Source organism: Salvelinus namaycush, chromosome 9 (genome assembly GCF_016432855.1).
Source record: "Salvelinus namaycush isolate Seneca chromosome 9, SaNama_1.0, whole genome shotgun sequence".
NCBI lineage: Eukaryota > Metazoa > Chordata > Actinopteri > Salmoniformes > Salmonidae > Salvelinus > Salvelinus namaycush.
The window spans coordinates 54369947-54392204 of NC_052315.1; the positions used below are offsets into that span (position 1 = coordinate 54369947).

Sequence of the window (22258 nt, forward strand, 5' to 3'; positions counted from 1 at the left end):
AGAAATACCATGGCGGCCGCGGTGCACCTTAGAAATACCACAAAAACCCGCGACCACTATATTTTCACCCGCGACATCGTTTTCAAAGTAGCCCAATTTGTAAGAAAATTTACAGCGCTTGAAGAATATGCGCATGCGTACTGCAAGGGATCAAGGTAGGGGCGGCACTATAACGTATATGGGCGGAACATGCATGACGTTGCAGATAGAAATGTAACATCTAGAACAGTTACAGGCGACAATGTTCCAATAATAAACGCGATACATTTCTATATTCAGCGGTCTGAATTTTGTGCACCACTGCTCCTCTTGGCTGACTATATGTATTTCATACAAGGCCGACCAGAGCAGAGGATAGCCATTGAAGCTTGCGGATTATTTGTCTACTTTTCACATTCTGGAGAATTTAGAGAAAATCTGTGTGTTGATCTCACTAGTTTGTGACCGAGTTGAGTTAATTCAGCGGTTTACATTTCGCTCTATGGTTGAGACGCCGTCGTGTTGTTTTCATCAAGATCAAGATCACTGACTGCATCATCATGTGGAAATCGTTTTAACTGACGCGAATGTAGATTACAGCTGTCTGGCATCTATTCCATCCACGCGCTGGCTGCCTCTGCGTTCTATCAATAGGGATGCATCTATTGACATTTAGTTCCATTTGATAGGTAAGCTGTTGCACCACTGTTGTTGCCCTATGTTATTGACTGCTCTTCAAACAAACAAATGGACAGATCCAGAATCACGAGGGGGATCTCGAATTTTAGTAATCTAGCTGCTTGCATCTGTGTTCTAACCCACTCTGCCTCTTCCAAAATCACAGGTATTATTGCTGCTTCTTCTCATAGTTGTAGAGGGATGTGGATGGTCAGACTATTTTGAGTTTTAGGGCCAACAGGGATTCTGCTCAGAAGTAGTGCACTATGTAGGAAATGGGATGCCATTTGGGAAGCATCCACTGTCTTGTACAGTAGCTTGCCTAATGAGAGTCACATAAACTGACTGAGCTTCAGTTCCTTGAACTTTGTCAACAGTTAGGCTATTTCCTTCTTGTCATCTTGATCTATTTGCATGGTGTGACGTATTGGTGTGATTGCAATGCTTCGGTGCGCCCTTTGATTAGGCAAGCAGTGTTTCCAACCGTAGAGATTCAGTATCTGATGAGGACCACTTGTTCTGACTGTAGCCAGCCAATTGGTGAGTGTCATGCCATAACCACCAGGATAGCACACACACTCAGTATTGTTGCTCTGAGATTGTCCGCTTAGGAATGTAATGATGGAAAGAGTCGTGATCTCTATCTGCCTCTCTCTCTCTCTCTCTCTCTCTCTCTCTCTCTCTCTCTCTCTCTCTCTCTCTCTCTCTCTCTCTCTCTCTCTCTCTCTCTCTCTCTCTCTGCCACTTCCTCTGGCACTCTGGGTGTAGCTGCAGCTGTGTCAGAACCACCAAACAGCCTCTGCTGTCCTCCTCTCATCTCCCTGGGCTCACAGAAAGGCAGCATTATGCCTGGTAGCTCAGTCGGGTACAAGGGGCCAAAATGGAGTGGCAGAGGGTATCTCTGAGCCCCCAGATGGTGATCTGGCTGCTTCTCAAGAGGGTGTCACTGAGCCTTTAGCATCGCCAAGCCAAAAACATGTTATATATGCTGGGATGGATGGATGGATGGGCAGCTTTGGAAGACTTGGCTGAAATAGGGCTTTGACTGCTTACATGTGTGTGTGGATGATGGGGTATTGCTCTTTGGCAACCTTAAAATTTCAAGTTAATTATGCTGTAATAAATACATGCAAAATGTTACTCACTAGAGCGTGCATTAAAAAACAACACTCACAGGAATCTAACTCAAGTTCAGAGAATACCCTTGGGCCAAGGCAGAAATTCTGTGGGTGAATGCGTGCTCGTGTATGTGTGTACATCTGTCAGAGAGACAGAATGCCCCCCTTGGGCCAAGGCAGTAGTTCTCTCAGCTCAGTAAGGCCACTGACCTCTGTCACTGACCCTCTCTATGGACAATAGCCAGCATGCATAGTCACAATTCTCACACACAGAGAGCTCCACTGTAGCCGGATGGAGCTCCACAACTCAGAGAACAGAGAATGGCAACCCAGTGAAAGAAAGAATGGCGCTGGATGAAACCAACTGAGTAAAACTGTTACTCCGACTTGCTGGCTGGGCATGGCTGTGACGCAGCGCCTAGCTTCGTCAAGTGGTGTTAACCAAAAGTTATTAGCACTTTGGAGGTAGCAAGAATAGGCTTTCTTACACTGCCTATAGTGGCTAGCTTAGAAGCCAAACTGATAAGCTCTGTTTCATCTTTGTTTCACTTCACAATATCAATGGGAGCATATCGGTTTGGGCTCCAGGCTATGTCGTGTCTGTGAGGGGAATGCTCAATGCTGCCTATGCTGATAGTGATAATGCTGCCTGTAGTGTAATGCGCTCCCTGCCAGTGGAATGTTTCTGGTGATTATGCAGGTCAAATAGTGAACTGTCCTAATGTGATTCACTTTGCTTTACCATTACATAGCCTAGGGCCCTAAGTCTAGTATTGGCACAGCTGTGTCTTCCCTACATCATCAGGCAGGCATATCCAGGTCAGATGGTGAACTTTCCTAATGACTTTGTTTTAGAATAGAGTAGTATACTTCTAACATCCCATAGGGAAATATGTTTTGCAACAGTACATGACATACAGATGACATATATATATACTGTGGGGTCTGAAATTATTGACACCCTTGATAAAAATGACTATAAAATGAATAATTAAAACACTGAGCTATATTGTATGCTCTACAAAATGAGGAAATTATTTTACACTAATACAATTGTTCAGAGAGAAATATTTTGTTTAAAGTAATATCTATTTTTTTTCTCGAAAAGGTAGGGGTCAAAATGATTGACACCCCTGTTTTCAATACCTTTCAATAGCCTTTTTTCTAAAATGTTTTATGAGTTGGAGAACACATTGGGAGGGATCTTAGACCATTCCTTGATACAGAAACCTTCCAGATCATTGATATCCCTAGTCTGCGTTTATGGACTGCCCTCTTCAATTCAAACCACAGGCTAAGCGTTCTCATTTCTACTCCAACCCCACCACTGGTGTGCATGGCCAAAGAGTTCTATTTTCATGTCATCTGACCAAAGCACTGGTTCCACTCCAATTGCCAATGCCGTTTTGCAAACTCTAGACGTTTACATTTGTTGGATGAGGATGACATGAAAATACAGTTCTTTGGCCACGTACACCAGTGGTGGGTTTGACGTTGAAATGAGATCACATGAGCACAAAAGAACCCCATACCTACTGTAAAAATATGGTTGATGTTATCAATCATTTTTATGGGGCTATTTTGCTTTCACTGGTCCTGGGGCCATTGTTAAAGTCAATGGCATCATGAACTTTACCCAGTACCTACCAGGACATTTTAACCAAAAAACCTGGTTCCTCTGCCAGGAGGCTCGAACTTGGCCGCAAGTGGATCTTCGAGCAAGACAATAACCCCAAGCAGTACACATCAAAATCCCGAAAGAGATTGTTAATTGTCCACACTATCAACATTTTGCAATGGCCATCTGTCTCCAGACTTAAAAACCCATTGACAACCTGTGGTTTGAATTGAAAAGGGCAGTCCATAAGCCCAGACGAAGGATGTATGGAGGAATGGTCTAAGATCCCTGCCAGTGTGTTATAGAACTCATAAAACATTTAAGAAAAAGGACCAGTGCCGTTATCCTCACAAGGTGAGGTATTGAAAACAGGGGTGTCAATAATTTTGACCCCAACCTTTTTGAGCAAAAAATATATTACTTGTTAAACAAAATCTCTTTCTCTGAGCAATTGTGTAAGTATCAAATACTATAATTCCCCAATTTATTTTGAGCGTACAAAATAGCTCAGTATTTTAATTATTTATTTTATACAGTTATTTTTGCTCATCTTAATCAAAGGTGTCTGACAAGCCAGACATGCATAAATACACACTATTGCCACCCCTGTTTTTTTCCCTTTATCATCTTCTACTGTAGGAAAATGACCATTTGATTTGTTTTACCAGCAAACTACACTATTTCCAGAAAGGCACATTCTGTAATTCTAATTTGAAACAAATGTTCCTACTGTACCCCACAGCTACAGATTTAAAACTAGCCTCTTTTATGATTGGTCTTCTCTAACTGAGAGATGTTCAATGCTTTTGAACAATATGTTGATCCGCTGGTTGTAGCCAGTGGGGTTAACAGGCTTTTGTCAACAATATCTTTTCCTGTGGTTGTGTTCATTGGGCACCAAACGGGACTGAAACAGGGAGGAGCCAACTGAACTTTTTGTTTTCTGTTGAGAAATGTTTTCTGTTGTGCACTAAGTACTGCGATCGTGTGGTTTGGCTGAGGTTAGGCCTAGCCGACTTGGCAGATTCAAAGCTGACTGAAACGGGTCGGGTCTAGTCTGGATGCAAACCCTTGTCATTTGCAGTGGGATTTCCCCCTGCTGCTCTGAAGGACGTACACGCAGCTCTGAAATGACAGCCATGTATTTCCCTTCCTGTTGATCTAAAAGGGAGACTGTTTGACTCCTCATCAACTTTACTTTTGCGAGCCTCTCAACTTTACTGTAAAAACCAACAACAACATGCTTGTGTATACTCATTCGTATATTCATCTGAATTCATCCAACCAAAACTGTAAAACCGACAATAAAACCACTATTTCTGGATGGTGTTCATTAGGCGCTAAACGGAAGAAAACGGGGAGGACCTGAAACTAGTGGTGTTGCTGACTGTAGCCGGATCTAGCTGTTGTCCCTGAGGCGGATGAGGTGGTGTCTATGTTGTTGACTTCCTGCTCTGTGGCTCTACATGAACATCTGCAGCCTGTCTGTCTGTCAGACCCAGCTAGATGGCCATGTGGCACGCTCTCCTCTCAGAACTCCTTCACTCACTGTACCAGTGGCTCTCTCACTATCTGCATCGCTTATAGTGTACCTGGCTCAGGCTCTGTTCGTCTGTCAGACCCAGCTGGGTGGCCCTGTGGCTCACTCTCACAACTATCTCCCTTACTGTACCAGGCCCTGCTGCTTCCCCGCACCAGGCTAACTGCTGCCTGGGGGCATAGCAAAAGCACACTAAACACTATCTTCCTTACTCTTCCAGGCTATGGCTGTCTCTGTCTCCGGTTTCCCTCCCTCCCTCCATCTCTTACTCCTTGGCCCTGGCTTCTCCCCTGCTGCTGCAGTAAAGGCCTGATAGCAGGGCAGCAGCAGCTAACAGAAGCATCAAAGTATCGGGCTGTAATCAAATAGAGCATCCTCAACCAAACGGAGCCCCGGAGGGACAGAAACAGGAGGAGGGATACTGAGACCCTACATGGCTGAACACACACACACACACACACACACACACACACACACACACACACACACACACACACACACACACACACACACACACACAGACAGTATGAGGATGGCTACTGAGACCCTCTACACAGCTGGAGGAGGGAGGGAGGAAGGGAGAGAGAGATTGGGGCACACAGGGATAATTACTGAGGCATGGTCTGCATCTCAAATGGCACCCTATTCCCTACATAGTGCATTACTTTTGGCATCTCAAATGGCACCCTATTCCCTACATAGTGCACTACTTTTGACTGGAGCCTTATGGGCCCTTGTCAAAAGTAGCGCACTATTTATGGAATAGGATGCCATTTGGGATGCAAGCCATGGGGCAGGGCTGGTAGTGGGAGCTTGGTGGTATTGCGGTATTATGTTTGTGCATATCTCTAGGTCTAATGTGAGAGCTTGCAAGGTCCACGGTTAGCCATTATGTAGTCTTTCTGTTGCAGGGCTATTTTAGTGTTTGATGCAATTAGGCCTAGATACTGTATGTAGGCTAATGATTGAGAATTCAGCATAATAGTATAATTTGACATGTGATACTAAATAAATAATCTGGACAGATCACTTCTCACTCACCTTGCCTAATATCATTATATAACTATAGTTGTCTATGCAGTGTTGTTTTTGTCTGTGAGTTCTGCAGTGTTTTCATGTAGCTTAGTGAGTTCAGCGAGGGTAGTGCACTCACTGCAACAAGGGTGTGGCAGACATGTTCCATGGTCCGAGGAGGGAATTCTTCATACCTGTCTACCTGTCTCGTCTTGCTGCTAGGTCTTGCTGCTGTTGAAGACAGCCTAGAACCAATTGTTCCTCTACATGCATACATTAGTTTAGACTAGAGTAGACACAACACTCGTCTTGCATAAGACATTTAGCAACTTGACGGAAAATGATGAAAAACCTGTTTGCTTTGCTTTGAACCCAATTGGATGAGAATGAATAGCAGAAGGGATGGGTGTTTGCAAGGCTATTCTCCACTTGTTTATGTTTTTCAGTTGATCAAATAAGATCATGACTTTATTATCCTTCATGGGGTCATTTTAGGACAGTTCCAGGCAAGATAAATACAATTAATATGGAAAAAGAAACAGTGCAGTTGATGTGCGATGGTGTGGACTACATTTCCCCTCAGTGTCTCTGTGTCAGTATCATAGGGCTGTATGCTTCATGGTGTATTTAGCTGTGGCTCTAGTCTGTACCAGTATCACAGGGCACAGTATGTCTCCATGCTTAGGCTCCCAACTGGTTTGTGTTAACCACTGGTTTGTGATTTGGAGTGCATGGCCCTTTCTGTCTCTGGTTTATGTACAGTAGTGTTCGTTAGCTGTGCCTTTGTAGTCTGTAACAGTAGTATCACAGAGCACATCATGTCTCCATGCTGAGACAGGTTCTCATTGAAGCTAACTTCCTGGTTCCTGATGTAGCCTCGGGCACATGTCACGCATGGCAGCACGGCTGGCCTTGTACTCTACTACCCTTCTGTACGGCTTGCACTGCAGCATGTAGGCTATAGACCAACGCACTGTGTGAAACCTCATTGTGCGCTGGACTCTGGTGGTGTCTTTCAGCAAGGACGTAACCTGGGTTCACTTCGCTGAATTGTCAGTCGGGAACCCAGGCTAGCAGAGATGTAGCCTGCAACAATCAGAAAATACCTTACATTATAGACCTCTGGAACTAAAGTGTGTCTTACCCACAGACTGTATCAGATCAGGGGCTGATTGACTACTCAGAAAGACAGGGGTCAAAGTAGAAACTGGACTGGAATAGCTCACAAAGACGGTGTTGTCTGCTTCCTGAAAATGGAAAGGCTGTGGTTCGATGGAGAGGGAGCCTTCTGGAAACGGCTATAGCCGTTATCTGTTAAACGTGACACAAGACATGCTGAATTATGTTCCATTCACTCACACACGCTGGGCTGGTAGCCTGCTGCTACTTTGATGTTGGCCTATTCAAGGACTTTTATACACTTCACTGAGCTGTTGCTTAAAATAAAGGTTAAGTCAAATAAAAAAATAAAAAAGGGAAATTAGAAGTGTAATCCCAGGCAGGCGTGGTACTTGTTGTTGACCCATTCCATAGTTGGTGATGTCACTGTTCCACTGGGGATCTTTAACCAGACCCATCCTGTGGCTATCTATCAGTTCAAAAAACCCAGCTGTATTATCTTACAGATAAATCTAAATGTGAACATAGATGAATCAAATTGATATTTCTGTGTTTATTGACTTCAAAGCATCAGTTGATTGATGGGTTTCTTCTTGTTGAAGTTCTACACTGCAGAAGTCTGGCGATTTGACGTTTCATCGTCATGGGATGTATTATCACGAACTTAAGCAGTTGTTTAGATCTTCTGCTCTTGACAGTCTGTCTCTTTTCATCTATTTCTTTGTACGTGTATGTAGAGATTGTGTGCAAGCGCCTCGAACATTTCCGCAGCATGTGGAACTGAACAGCCATGTGTCATGGTAGTTCAGAGATCATAAGACCGGGAGGATCCCTTCAAATATGTTGTTTCTTCTGCTGCTCCAAAGATATTTATTTACCTTTTATTTTTAACTAGGCAAGCCAGTTAAGAACAAATTAATTATACAATGACGACCTACCCCGGCCAAACCCTAACCCGGACGACGCTGGGCCAATTGTGCGCAGCCCTATGGGACTCCCAATCACGGGCGGTTGTGATACAGCCTGGAATCGAACCAGGGTCTGTAGTGACGCCTCTAGCACCTTAGACAGCTGCGCCACTCGGGAGCCCTGTGCACATGTTTGTTTTACTATCTGTGTGGGGACCAAACAATTGATTCCCATTCAAAATTCCCATTCCCATTAAATTATCCCTAAACCCTAAAATAGCATTTTTCCCCACTTGTCCGCATTTTCTTTATTTTACTATCCTTGTGAGGACTTCTGCTTCCCTCAAGAATAGTTAAACCAAAAACACACACACATACTAACTGCCTTGACCTGATTTACATCATTCTGTTAAAAATGTGTCTGTCTGTAACGTAGTAACAATGGAGGGAGCATGTGTGTTAGGCCTTAATTTCTCTCTTACTATCAGTTGCTGTGGCCTCGCTGTAATACTAATGCCGTGCAGTCATTGTCTGTGCTCTGTCTTACTCTTTCTCTCTCGCTCTCTGTTTCTCGCTCTCTTTCTCAGTGACCCCACCCTAGTGTTGGATTAATCACAGTCTGGGCTCTCTGTCAGGCAGGAAGTTCACCATCTACAGTCCGCTCAGCTCTGTAATGGGTTTTCTCTGTAACATGTCCGTGGGAGGAAGTGACCTCATGTTGTGGCACAAGACGCTAGTTACTCAGTCAGGGTCATGTTCATTTGTGTGCGCAATGTAAAGCGTTTTAAAAGCGCTTCACAACAGGAAATGAAAATGAGTGTTTCTTATTGGACCAGGACCCTGTTTGAGTGTTTTCTTTCGTTTGGTTCCCTAAGGAACACGGCCCAGAACTCATCCATGGGAACTGACCCTTGCTGAAAGGAAGTGGTTTGTCCCGGGATGATGGCGTCACCCATGGGCCATGCATTCACCACTCGTGCATAGAAATAGAGTAACAAGAACAGGAAAAAGTCCCTCAGACTACCCGTTCTAGTGATTCTATTTCAATGGGTTCGGGGATGATGACACCATCCATGAGCCATGCATTCACCATTCATGTCATGTGGCTCTGCTACTTTTCATTTGTTAGGCCTCGTGGAAAATACTTGCTGTATGTCAATACAACCATATGTCACTGACTGCATCAACTATAATGAAAGAAGTTGTAACTGACTGACCGTAGTAAATATAAAATAAATACTTTACTGTAAATGCTTCCCTCCTTATGGTCAATGTCTTCTAATCTAGAAGAGAAAATAAAGATGGAGGAGAATCCTGTAATGATCCTACCACTAGTTTACATTCTCAGTGTTTAGGAGAACTATATTAAGCCCTACAGTATACTCACTAGGGCTGAAAGAATCAACTTGAGACATTTTTAAATATACTCCATATACTGAGTGTACAAAACATTAAGAACCCTTTCATAATATTGAGTTGCGCAATGGGGGTGGGCAATGAGCAGCCCAACCTATCGCTGCTGTGACATCGTAATGGAAACTTGCTTCCCTACAGTTGTGAAAGTGAGATGGAAAAAAAATATATACAAAAACGGTTACTTCTGCTTTCTGGCACTGGCTGTAACCGAGTGTTATTTATATTCCCACTCTCTCTCTCTGGACCTTGTCAAACCCATTCTTGTAACGATTCAATATTTGAACTCCGTCTATAAATATATCTGGACCACCCACAAGAGAAACGTCATGGTCGAAGTAAAATTGTACTTCACATTTTTACTTTCCCATTTCCATATTTGACATTGTGGATTGGTGTACTGAATGTCCCAATTGATTGTTGTGTTTAGGCGATGACTGTCTACTTGGGTTGTCCACTGTATTGCCTGTTATGGTCTCTTCTTCTCTCTCCACAGGTGTTGTGTGATGGTAGCGTTTGGTGTGTGAGGCCTGTAAGAGGAGACCCACTGCCTCCTCCCCTTCAGGATGTCTGAACCCCAGGTGAGACCAGGAGATGATAGACAGATATGGCTGCTTCATGTCGAATATAGAGATACACTATACCACCTATCATTGAGCTGGTTTATTGCTGAGTTGGGGTCAATATCAATTCCTCATTCCTCTTTTCATCCTGATAACTACTCCTGTCCCTCAGACACCAACATGGCCACAGGGCACAGAGTGTGTGGCCAAATACAACTTTAAGGGCACCACAGAGCAGGACCTGCCCTTCAACAAAGGAGATGTCTTAACCATAATCGTGGTGACTAAGGTAAGGAACCTAACTCTCTCTCTGGTGAGGGAGACTAGTAAACAGGCAAAACGGTCCAATGATTTACAGTTTGAGTCTACTTAGTGTAAAAAAATAAAAAATAATCTAATTTCTGTCATATTTCTACACTTACATATAAAAGAACATACAGTACCAGTCAAAAGTTTGGACACATCAACTCATTCAATGGTTTTTCTTTATTTTGACTATTTTCTACATTGTAGAATAATAGTGATGACATCAAAACTATGAAATAACACATAGAATCATGTAGTAACCAAAAAATGTGTTAAACAAATCAAAATATATTTTAGATTCAAAGTAGCCACCCTTTGCCTTGATGACAGCTTTTTGCACACTCTTTTTGCACACTCTTTTCCAACAGTCTTGAAGGAGTTCCCACATATGCTGAGCACTTGTTGACTGCTTTTGCTTCACTCTGTGGTTCAACTCATCCCAAACCATCTCAATTGGGTTGAGGTCAGGTGATTGTGGAGGCCAGGTCATCTGATGCAGCACTCCGTCACTCTCCTTCTTGGTCAAATAGCCCTTACACAGTCTGGAGGTGTATTGGGTCATTGTCCAGTTGAAAAACAAATGATAGTCCCACTAAGCGCAAACCAGATGGGATGGTGTATTGCTGCAGAATGCTGTGGTAGCCGTGCTGGTTAATTGTGCATTGAATTCTAAATAAATCACAGAGAGTGTCACCAGCAAAGCACCCCCACCTCCATGCTTGACGGTGGGAACCACACATGTGGAGATCATCTGTTCACCTACTCTGCGTCTCAAAGACATGGCGGTTAGAACCCAAAATCTCAAATTTGGACTCATCAGACCAAAGGACAGAGTTCCACCGGTTTAATGTCTATTGCTCGTGTTTCTTGGCCCAAGCAAGTCTCTTCTTATTATTGGTGTCCTTTAGTAGTGGTTTATTTGCAGCAATTTGACCATGCCCTGATTCACGCAGTCTCCTCTGAACAATTGATGTTGAGATGTGTCAGTTACTTGACCTCTATGAAGCATTTATTTGGGCTGCAATTTCTGAGGCTGGTAACTCCAATGAACTTATCCTCTGCAGCAGAGGTAACTCTGGGTCTTCCATTCCTGTAGCGGACCTTCATGTCTTAAAGTAATGATGGACTGTCGTTTCTCTTTGCTTATTTGAGCTGTTCTAGCCATAATATGGACTTGGTCTTTTAGCAAATAGGGCTATTTTCTGTATACCACATCTTGTCACAACACAACTGATTGGCTCAAATGCATTAAGAAGGAAAGAAATTCCACAAATTAGCTTTTAACAAGGCCCACCTGTTAATTGAAATGTATTCCAGGTGACTACCTCATGAAGCTGGTTGAGAGAATGCCAAGAGTGTGCAAAGCTGTCATCCAGGCAAAGGGTGGCTACTTTGAACAATCTCAAATATAAAATATTTTTTGATTTGTGTAACACTTTTTTGGATACTACATGATTCCAAGTGTTATTTCATAGTTTTGATTTCTTCACTATTACTCTACAATGATAGTGAATAATATAAAATAGTCAAAGTCAAGAAAAACCCTTGAATGAGTAGGCGTGTCCAAACTTTTGATTAGTACTGTAGTTCAAAAAATAGTTGCGTTTTTAAAGGATGAACTTTTGGGTTTCAGTCATTTTCTCTACCTTTTGTACAGTATTTACTCAGTCAATCCTGATCTGATACACAGAGGTATCATGACATTTTCTGTTCCAGGACCCTAACTGGTACAAAGCCAAGAACACAGCAGGTCGAGAAGGCACCATCCCAGCTAACTACGTCCAGAAGAGGGAAGGGGTGAAGCAAGGGGGCAAGCTGAGTCTAATGCCGTCAGTACAGTCCTCATAGCCTGGTTAAAGCAGACTGAATCCTTCAAAACATCGCTCATCACTCCATGTTGTACTGAAATTACTTCCCATAAATGCACTGCCTGTGTTGTTACATTACTTACCAGTAGTGTAGTAACACAATAAAGTTATGGGAGTCAGGAGTACCTTTTAGGTTCAATAGTCAATAATAAAAAATATATATATATATATTTTAACTAGGCAAGTCAGTTAACAACAAATTCTTATTTACAATGACGGCCTAGGAACAGTGGGTTAACTGCCTTGTTCAGGAGCAGAATGACAGATTTTTACCTCGTCAGCTCGGGGATTCGATCTAGCAACCTTTCGGTTACTGGCCCAACGCTCTAACCACTAGGCTACCTGCCGCCCCAAAGTTACTAGGGTATAGTTCAGGGCTCGCCAACCTTGTTCCTGGAGAGCTATCCACCTGTAGGTTTGTGCTCCAACCCCAGTAACTAACCTGATTGCGCTTATCAACCCGCTAATTAATCGAATAAGGTTTGCTAGATTAGGGTTGGATTGAAAACCTACAGGACAGTAGCTGTCGAGGAACAGGGTTGGAGAGCCCTGGCTCTAGTTCAAGCTTATTATGCCATTTCTAGGTATTGAAATAGATACATAGGAATGTGTTTTTGTAAGAGCTCTCAACAATTAAAGCATAAAAACAGTCTGAAGTACCTGTATAACATAAAGGGGAAAGCACTCTATGAAACATAAGAAAGGGCTCAGGTTAGGTGACACCATGAGTTGCAGTTTACAGCTCAGACTATATTGACTGTGATACTAAATCTGGTTGAAAGTGTTTGTTTTTCAGGATGTCTCTGTGTGGTTGTAGAGTACAGATAGGCTATTTGTCGTGGCAGTGAAGCCACTGTTATGTGAATATAAACCACAGTCAAGCTGAGCTTGTGCTGAGTCCTGGCTCTGTCTGACTGCAGCCCTGTAATTGTAGCTAGTGCTCTTCTGTGTCTGTTTCCAGCTGTGTCTTCAGTCGGGTTCTCAACTTATTGTTAGTTAGGATAGTAGAATACACAAGGTGAAATGTCGAAATTGAATAGTGCATTAGCAGTTTTCTTCTTGTTATGTCAGTCACTGACAATCACTCAATTAGGCCATGTCAGCTAACATTTTATACATTTCTAGGTAAGTCTAGCCAGCTATCTAAACCTTAAGCAGTAATCATGGCCAAGTTACTGACCTGGCACGCGAGGCAAGTCATATGAACATGGCACAAGTCATGGCAAAATTGCAGGAAATTGGCTTTAAATTTAGCTTAGGGCCCCCAAACAGCTAGACGTGTGTGTGTGTTCAGCTCTGCAGTGCTGTGTGTGCACTGCATGGTTTCCTGCTGAATCTAGAAATCTCCCGCATTCAGCCACATGCCTAAGTTCTAAGAAAGTGTGTGTTTGTGTGTGTCTGCACACGTATCTTTTTTTCACTAATTGGTCTTTTTACCAATCAGATCAGCTGTTTTGCCGAGACTCTTTTTAGACGTATTATTAGTGTTAGTGATAGACGTATTATCTTTTTAGACATATTAGTGTTAGTTGTGTGTGTGTGTGTGTGTGTGTGTGTGTGTGCTGTAAAAGCACTTGGTGACAACTGTTGATGTAAAATTGTCTTTATAAACAAATGTGATTGATTAATTAATCCCCATCCACCCCTCCAGATGGTTCCATGGTAAGATAACTAGGGAGCAGGCTGAGTGTCTCCTGATCCCCCCAGAGATGGGTCTGTACCTTGTGAGAGAGAGCACCAACTACCCCGGGGACTATACTCTGTGTGTGAGTTGCGACGGCAAGGTGGAGCACTACCGCATTGTCTACAAGGAGGGAAAGCTCAGCATCGACGAGGAGGCGTTCTTCGAGAACCTCATGCAGCTTGTTGAGGTGGGGGTGGGGGAAATAAAATGAAATAGTTATCTTCGGGCCAGTTTCTCAGTCACAGATTAAGTCTATTGCTGGATTTCAATAAATATTCTCTATTGAGCATGCTTTTTAGTCAAGCAGTTCATTAATCTGGATCTGGGATTTGTCCCTTCTTGGTCAAATAAAGCTGTCTATTATTTTACAACCAGAGTGTGTGAGCCATACAAATGGTGTGACCAAGTGTATACAGAGTTGATTTCTCTGTTAGCTACTGTAGGGTACTTTGGCATCTGCAACTGTTCCCTCATCAGAGACACACACACAGTTCCTGGAACAAATACACTGAACAGGAAGTGACAAAGAGGAAGTGATAGCGGCAGCCTCCAGATCATTTCACCTGAAGACACCCGGCCGCCGGGTTTTACTTTCAAAATCATCCTCTCTCTTCCTTCATCCATCTGGCGACACACTATGCATTAACTCAGTTTTGGAGTCATTTTGTTGGTCTCAAAAAAGCGTGTCAGTTATTATTTGAAAGCCTACGAGGTGTTGTTGACATGCATAAAAAAAAAAAGTTGACCTCTGATTATATTTTTAACCATGCTGCTCTCTGTTGGTTACGGCTAGTATGCTGAATGAGTCCATTAAAAATAGAATGTATCAATTGAACCTTTGAAACGAAGACCCACATTCATTTTGTTCCATTTTCATGTATTCAGTTATCCCAAATGTTGATGATGTCATCAATATTGGCAATCTTTTCCCTTTCTTGGCTTATGTTATTGACCCACGTCTTCTCTCCCTGTCCTCAGCACTATACCAAAGATGCAGACGGTCTCTGCACCAAACTGATCAAGCCGAAGCTGGAGGAGGGTACTGTGGCAGCCCAGGATGAGTTCTCCAGGAGCGGCTGGGCTCTCAACAGGAAGGAAATCAATATCCACCAGTCCATAGGGAAAGGAGAGTTTGGAGGCAAGTGGCTTTGTGAAAACGACTGTCTGTAGCTGTGTATAAATAGGTTTTTATCGATGACGACTCTGTTGTAACCTGTTCTAGGCAGTCTTCTCCAGCTTAATCCACCTCATTCTGGTTCTCTTGGAGTGTGTGAATATGGCTTTAGTAAATTCTCTCATTCTCACTCACATGTTTCTTTTCCCCTCAGATGTGAAGGTGGGAGACTACAGAGGGACCAAAGTAGCGGTGAAGTGTATCAAACACGATGCTACAGCACAGGCCTTCATTGCTGAAGCTTCAGTCATGACGTAAGTCAGAGCCCGAACCAAACTTCTGTTACATGTTCCCTTTCAGTCAGTCAACTTCAGTACAACACACTATGGGTAGTCGCACTCTCGCGACTTCAATTGAAGAATGAAAATCACGCCTGACAAGGCCAATCAAATCTGCGCCTCTTGGACGCCCCGCCTTCCACAGGTGATAAGCGTGAGGCTCGAATTCTTTCAATTATTCCGTTTTTTTACCTCGATGTAAGCAGGAATGATTTACCTTACTTAAACGAACAATTGGAACAAGAGGCTGTCTTACGTTGCGCCAACTAAACTGCCCCTTCATGGTAGAGCATGCTCACCTCCTGGACATTGTGTGCTGAAGTTGGTATGGTTCTCATAGTTTCCTAATCACGAACAATTAGTTATTCTCTGGCTTGCTTGGCCTGGCTACAGCAATGAGTTAGATGGCTAAGGAAACGACGAAGGCTAACAAGCCGTATTCGGGTTCGTGACAATGCCAAAGTGAATAAAAAGATACTTACTTTTGTTGTCTTGTATGTCTCGACTCGGTGCATTCTCTGGCTGCCCTCACTCGAATCAGTTTGTGTGCGGGACTAGGGGACGGCTGGCACTGTTCGCCTACTAGTCCATGGGGTATGTTCTCTTGACAATCGTGTAGTATTCTTTAGGGGGCTTGGTGTTTCCGATAGTGACTTTCTCTCCCGGGTTCCCGTACATCGGCTGAGTCTGAGTTGCGGGACGCAGAGTTGGATTGAGGAGTTGGTCAGGTCAAATGTCTCCCGGCTCCTGTGCACTCTGTCGCCGGTTATGGGAGGCGACTCGAAGAGAGAGGGCAGGCAGGTTCTGTGGGTATCCTCCCACCGCCTGTGTCTGCCATGGTTAAGCACTGTTTGCCTCTCTTCCCAGACTTATTGCTGAAGGATCTGGTCCTACGTAGACTTTCGAGACCAGGCTAGCTAATAAGCGATGCATAGCGTGCTAGTCAGGTTAACTAACCCGCAGAGTTAACGGTGGAGTTGCTGGGGTAGCTCTCTTGTTTAGTGTACGTAGCGTTAAGTCGCTTGGTTATTCTAAACGGACAGTGCTGCGGTCAAAGAGGCTAGCTAGCCTAGCTTAGACGAAAAGCCTCATCATGGCTAATTAAGTTTACTAGCAACCCCTGTCCTATTTTAAATTCCTGGAGTTGGATGGAGTGGAGAAAGCAGGTTTGGCAAGCAAAGATAGAGATTTGGTTCCTGAGAGGGCCAATCTGATGGCTAGAGGGTTACCTCCGAACATTATTGCTACTGTTCAGTCCGCTAGGGCTCCCGCCACAAGGGGTCTGTATGCGTATAAGTGGCAAGCATTTTAGCTCTGGTTCCAAGATAAAGGGCTGGTTCCTTTTCAGTGCTGTGTGAGGGACATCCTTATGTTCCTACAGGAGCTTTTCGAGCAGGGGCGGGCATTCTCCATTTTAAAAGTGTACATAGCTGCTATTTCAGCGTGTTGTGGGAATTGACGACACCACACCGGGGGCCCAGCCTATGGTCGTACAGTTCGTGAAAGGTGTGCGCCATCTCAGACCGGTCTCTAAACCTATTGCGCCCACATGGGACTTGGCTTTGGTTTTGGAGGCGCGGTGTGTGGCTCCTTTTGAGCCTCTTGAGTCGGTGGATCTGAAGATCCTCTCCTACAAGATCTAAACGTGTTGGGGACCTCCAAGCATTATCTGTATACCCTTTCGGTACTCAGTTCGTCCCATCTAAATGCAGCTTTCACCCCCCGAAAGCTGCATTTACAGGTCTTTAGGTTTTGCTCTATTTTCCTTTTTTCACCTCCTCCTTTTGCTTCTGAATAGCAACGGAGTTACATGCCCTGTGTCCAGTGCGAACTTACGCACATACATTGAATGGACACGGAATATCCGGTTATGTGACCAGCTTTTTGCTTGTTTTGCTAATCCATTTCGCGGCGGGGGGCTCACTCTCTCTAACGATAGATAGATATCTCTCTCTAAGCAGCGTCTCTCCCACTGGCGTACTGGACACCCCTGCAGCCCCCGCAGGTGGGGGGCCCACGAGCCCTGTCCTCTATCAATTTTTAAAAATGTAATAAACCCGATTTCGTTTATACTGGTGAACCGGCATTTGAGTTGTGTGGTTGCAATATCAACAGTCCCTAATCTGTGGTATATCATGGCATGCGTCATTCAAGATTGAGTTTAAATTGTGTGCAGCGCAATGGACATAATGCACAATGTCTCAGGAAAGACTGTCTGTATATAAATAGGTCAGCCCCACAACCTGGACCGACAGGCCGTGGTGAAAACATTTGCACACAAAAAAGGAGGACTTCAGGGGAGTCTCTCAAGTTGGATTGAATTTGATTTAGGATCCGTTGGGGTTGGCTTAGGCCGGGATTCCATTTCCCCATAGTATGTTGTACCGAAGTTGACTGACTGAAAGGGAACGTGACGTAATGACTATAACTACTGTTCACTAAAGGAGGGAAACAAGGTACAACACACCTGTTTGGCCCCGCACGCCCGTTCCTGTGCTCGGTGAAGAGCGGTAGTAAATTAAAGGAATGAATCCGAGCCTCACCCATATTACCTGTGGAAGGCGGGGCTTCCAGCGAGGTGCATTTTTTATTGACCTTGACCTTGACCATGATTAGTTCTTCAATCAAAGTCACAAGAGTGTGACTACCCATGTTGTACCTCATTTCCCTCCTTCAGGGAACAGTAGTCATAACATTACGTTATCAATCTATCAAGCAATCGCTTTCCGTCCTCATTGTTTAATTGTTTTCCTTGTTTACTGCAGGCAACTGAGACACAATAACCTGGTCCAGTTGCTAGGTGTCATCGTTGAGGAGAAGGGAAGCCTGTTTATCGTCACTGAGTACATGGCCAAGGTAGGTGGCTCCTATGATTAAGTTAAATAAAGGTAATGCATTAATAGATAGGTATATAAATAAAGAACCAAAGAGCTTTGAAGACCTGTTTCTCTATTTTCCCTTCTCCTCAGGGCAGTCTAGTGGACTACCTACGCTCCAGAGGTCGGACAGTGCTGGGTGGGGATTCCCTACTCAAGTTCTCAGTGTGAGCATGATAATGATTTATCCCTACATCTTGAATAATGTTATCAGAAGTTTGCTGACTTATAGCGGCCAGTTGGAAATGTAACATTGTCCATTTTAATCAACATTGTCAATGCCTCTTTAAATATCAACCGTTCCCCTCCCTCTCCTCTGTAGTGACGTGTGTGAGGCCATGGAGTATCTGGAGGCCAATAACTTTGTCCACAGAGACCTGGCGGCCCGTAATGTTCTGGTGTCAGATGATAACATCGCCAAGGTCAGCGACTTCGGCCTGACCAAGGAGGCCTCGTCTAATCAGGACACAGCCAAACTGCCCATCAAGTGGACCTCACCAGAGGCCCTGAGGGAAAAGGTAGGCTAGTGTAACGGAGATAAGAACGTGCCGTAAGCTCACTCCACAGCTAGCTTGAAATGTTGCCAATGGTGCTACTGAATTGGATCCTTTTCTATAGGTCAACTGGTTTGTACGTTGTCAAGGAGGGTGGTCACGTGTGTTAGCGAGGCAGAGGCCCCCAGGTTTGACCCGTGGTAAAGACAGTTTACCCTGAGTTTTACTCAGAGAGGGATGAAGCTATACTGCTGAACTAGCACACTGACATTGGTTTCACGAGTCACTTTCCTTATTGTCTTTAGGAGCATACCCTGAATCTGAAATCAACCCTTTAGGAACTTGTTTAAATCGGAGAGGATTGGATAGTTGTAAGCAATATGGTAGCAATTCCACCTAGCCTGTCAGATGGCGTTACCACCATATTACTTACACATGTCCAATCCTCTCCGATTTAAACAAGTCCCTAAAGGGTTGATTTCAGATTCAGGGTATGCTCCTAAAGACAATAAGGAAAGTGACTCGTGAAACCGATGTCGGGGAGTAGGGGTTAGGGGTCGATTTGTGATTCAAGGTATATAAATATTATTGTACTGCTGATTTCCACCATATCTATAACATACTGTATGTTTGACACATTAAAATAAGCTTTACGGAAAGGCTGTCTTTCCCGCTGTCTGTTGATAAACAGAAATTCTCCACCAAGTCAGACGTGTGGAGCTATGGGATCTTGCTGTGGGAGATCTACTCCTTTGGACGAGTGCCTTACCCCAGAATTGTAAGTATATTTTTGCCTTTAGAAAGTCAGTCACTCAACTTCCTGTTAGTTATAATACACAACATGCAATTTTGACAGTCGGTAGTGCATCAGCGCTTTTCCTCTTATATGTCAGTCACCGACAGTCACTCAATTAGCCCATGTCAGCTAATGTTTTATAGATTGCTAGGTAATTTAGTCTAGCCAGCTATCTAAACCTTGTAGTAATCATGGTCGAATTACTGACCGGGCACGCAAGGCACATGCCCAGGGGGCCCCCATTTGATTTTTGTTCGTCATTCTCACTCAGATATCATATGAACATGGTATAAGTCATGGAAAAATGTGTAGAACTGCAGGAAATGAGCTTTAAAATGGCAACATCTTCTCACCATCCCATGGGAAAATATGTAGAACTGCAGTAAAATTTGCATTAAAACTGTACATTTTTCTCTCCGCCCCATGACGAAATGAGTAGAATCGCAAAAAGCTAGAAACGGCCATGTAAATAAAACTGATTGGGCAGGTGTGTTACAAATTGTGACAGCTGTAGAGTATATGAATTTGGCAGTTAAAAGAGTCAATGTAGTAAATTTGAAATGTGGACAGTGCTATTATGGTCCAGTATAATACTATTCCTTTCAATGTTGTGTCAACATTCTGTCAGGTATGTTCTTTAGTGATCATGACACCATATAAATGGCATGCAAAATAGATATAAAGTAATTCCTAATCAAAATGTATTATATTTCTGCAAATGATACTCCCCTGTCTCATCTTCTCTTCACCCCCCCCCCCCCCCCCCCCCCATCTCCTGCCCCAGCCTCTAAAGGACGTGGTACCACGCGTGGAGAAGGGCTACAAAATGGATGCCCCAGACGGTTGTCCTGAGGTGGTGTATGAAGTCATGAAGCAGTGCTGGACCCTGGACCCGCTGGTGCGGCCATGCTTTAGAGTCCTCAGGGAGAAACTGCAGCATATCCTAGCCAAGGAGCTCTACCTGTGATGGAATAGGAAGAGGAGGTGAAAAGGGAAGTGGACAAGGATGGCTCTCCTTTCATTGAGGAAGAGGGGGATGGAGAGGGAGAAATAGGATGGACAAGGATTGCTCTTCTTTCATGATGGGACCAAAGCCTGACATTATCAAGACCTCAGAGATCCTCCTTCCTCTCCTTATAATAATTTTTTTGATTTACATTAGATTGTGTGAAAGTTCACTTGTTTTATAATTTCTCATTCTGTTGAAATGTTGTTGCCACATGTTGGCATTTCCACTTTTTTTTACACTCGCCCTCCCCCACACACACCTCAGGGTTGCCTGTATGTCTGTTCTACAGTACATTAGTGGTTGTATCGGTCTGGCCGACTACAGTGTGTACTCCAGTGTCAAACAAACCCACCCGGGACTGTTGTGAGGTACTATATCCCTTTCACACAATCGTGCCGACCATAACCATACCGTGCTGGCTCTGATATTTTCTTTTCACATGGTCCTTTCCAGCACAGTTACAGGAAAGATGACGGATACGTAGCCTAGCCGGTGCAATTCGGCTTGGCTCGGCTAGTGTGAATCAACCCCAAGTCAGGCAATACACTTCCCGTGTCCCTGCTCTCTACCCATACAGTGTAAGATTGTTACCCCAGTTAAATACGATCTGTGCCAAAATGCCTCCAGAACACAGGGCTATCCCCACAGATACCCCTCTACACGCTTGCCTTTTTTTTTCTTTTTTTTCTTTTATGTTTTATACATTTGTTTGTTTTTGTTACACATCCTCTTCTCTTATTGCCACAAGTGTTCATCTCACATTTATCAAACTGGAAAGCAGAATAAATCCTCCACTAAAATGTTACTGAATTCAACATTTCAGGACGACGTGTAACATGACGGAGAGATTGAGATTGTATCCATGCAGAGGGAAAAGAAGAAGCCATTTTGGAGAGAAAAAAGTTTTGTAACAGATAAACTAAGGGCAAGTGTATAGAAATAATTAAAATGTAACATGTACATGTGAAAACAGTTCAGAAATGAAAGCTGAAGGGAACCATGCATGTGGAACGGGAAGCCTTTTTTTGTACCTTTTAAAGTTGTTTTTACTTTGCTGCCGTTATGATTAAATCATTCCACTTGAAAAAGTTTTGAAAAAGTTGACCGCGTCAGTGATTTTTATTTATTTTGACTACTGACTATTTTGACAAATTCAATATGGTTGTGGAACTAATATTTACTTTTCAATGGAATGGGGGAATTGTTTCTGAACTTGTGTAGACTAACAAACTGTTGTCGATAGTAGCTGTGCTCCAGTGGGTGGAGGACGCTCAACCTGTCAGAGTTATAGTATGCTCAGATTCTCTGTCTATATTGAATAGTTTATCATCTGGCAAATCTAATAGGAGGGACCTATCTATATGAGGCATTAATGTTATTATGGAGAATCGAAAGACTGGGTGTAGTAGTGAGATTCTGCTGGGTCCCAGCCTACTCGGGAGTGAAATAGGAATGAAATAGTAGACCAGGTAGCCAAAAGGGCTTTAAAACGAGATATAATTGATATTCGTGCTCCATTGGGTAGAGGTGAGGCGAAATGTACGATTAAAACCATTATGGTAGATGTGTGGCAGAAGAGGTGGACTGCGAGCCCAAGGGCTGGCATTTATTTGCCCTCCAAAGAAAGGTTGGTAGACCAAGGTTCAGAATAGGAAGGAAGAAGGGTGTTTGCTCTGTTGCATATAGGACATTGTTAATTGAACTCGTCATTATATATGGTTGGCAAGCATGCAAATGGTTTTTTGTTTTGCATGGATTGTATGTTGATGAAACAGTGAAGCATGTGTAGATGCATTGTTGTAAGTACCGCTGTGTGGAAGAGA

At 43.6% G+C, this 22258-nt stretch overlaps 1 protein-coding gene across 1 annotated transcript; it reads left to right on the forward strand.

The window, feature by feature from the left end:
• Positions 1 to 242: 242 nt before the first annotated feature.
• Positions 243 to 21534, forward strand: LOC120054204 (tyrosine-protein kinase CSK-like). Its single transcript, XM_039001663.1, has 12 exons — positions 243 to 668; positions 9884 to 9968; positions 10123 to 10239; positions 11973 to 12085; positions 13776 to 13995; positions 14787 to 14946; positions 15137 to 15236; positions 18026 to 18116; positions 18230 to 18303; positions 18459 to 18654; positions 19322 to 19408; positions 20211 to 21534. Exons 2-12 carry the CDS (start codon positions 9954 to 9956, stop codon positions 20391 to 20393), a joined length of 1356 nt encoding a protein of 451 aa, XP_038857591.1. The 5' UTR covers positions 243 to 668; positions 9884 to 9953; the 3' UTR covers positions 20394 to 21534.
• The last annotated feature ends 724 nt before the right edge of the window (positions 21535 to 22258 follow it).

Excerpts from the sequence above, each read along its gene's own strand:
- LOC120054204 (XM_039001663.1), top strand. Across the intron at positions 12,086-13,775 it reads GGCAAGCTGAGTCTAATGCC|ATGGTTCCATGGTAAGATAA; the intron begins GTCAGTACAGTC and ends CCACCCCTCCAG. Across the intron at positions 18,655-19,321 it reads CAGAGGCCCTGAGGGAAAAG|AAATTCTCCACCAAGTCAGA; the intron begins GTAGGCTAGTGT and ends GTTGATAAACAG.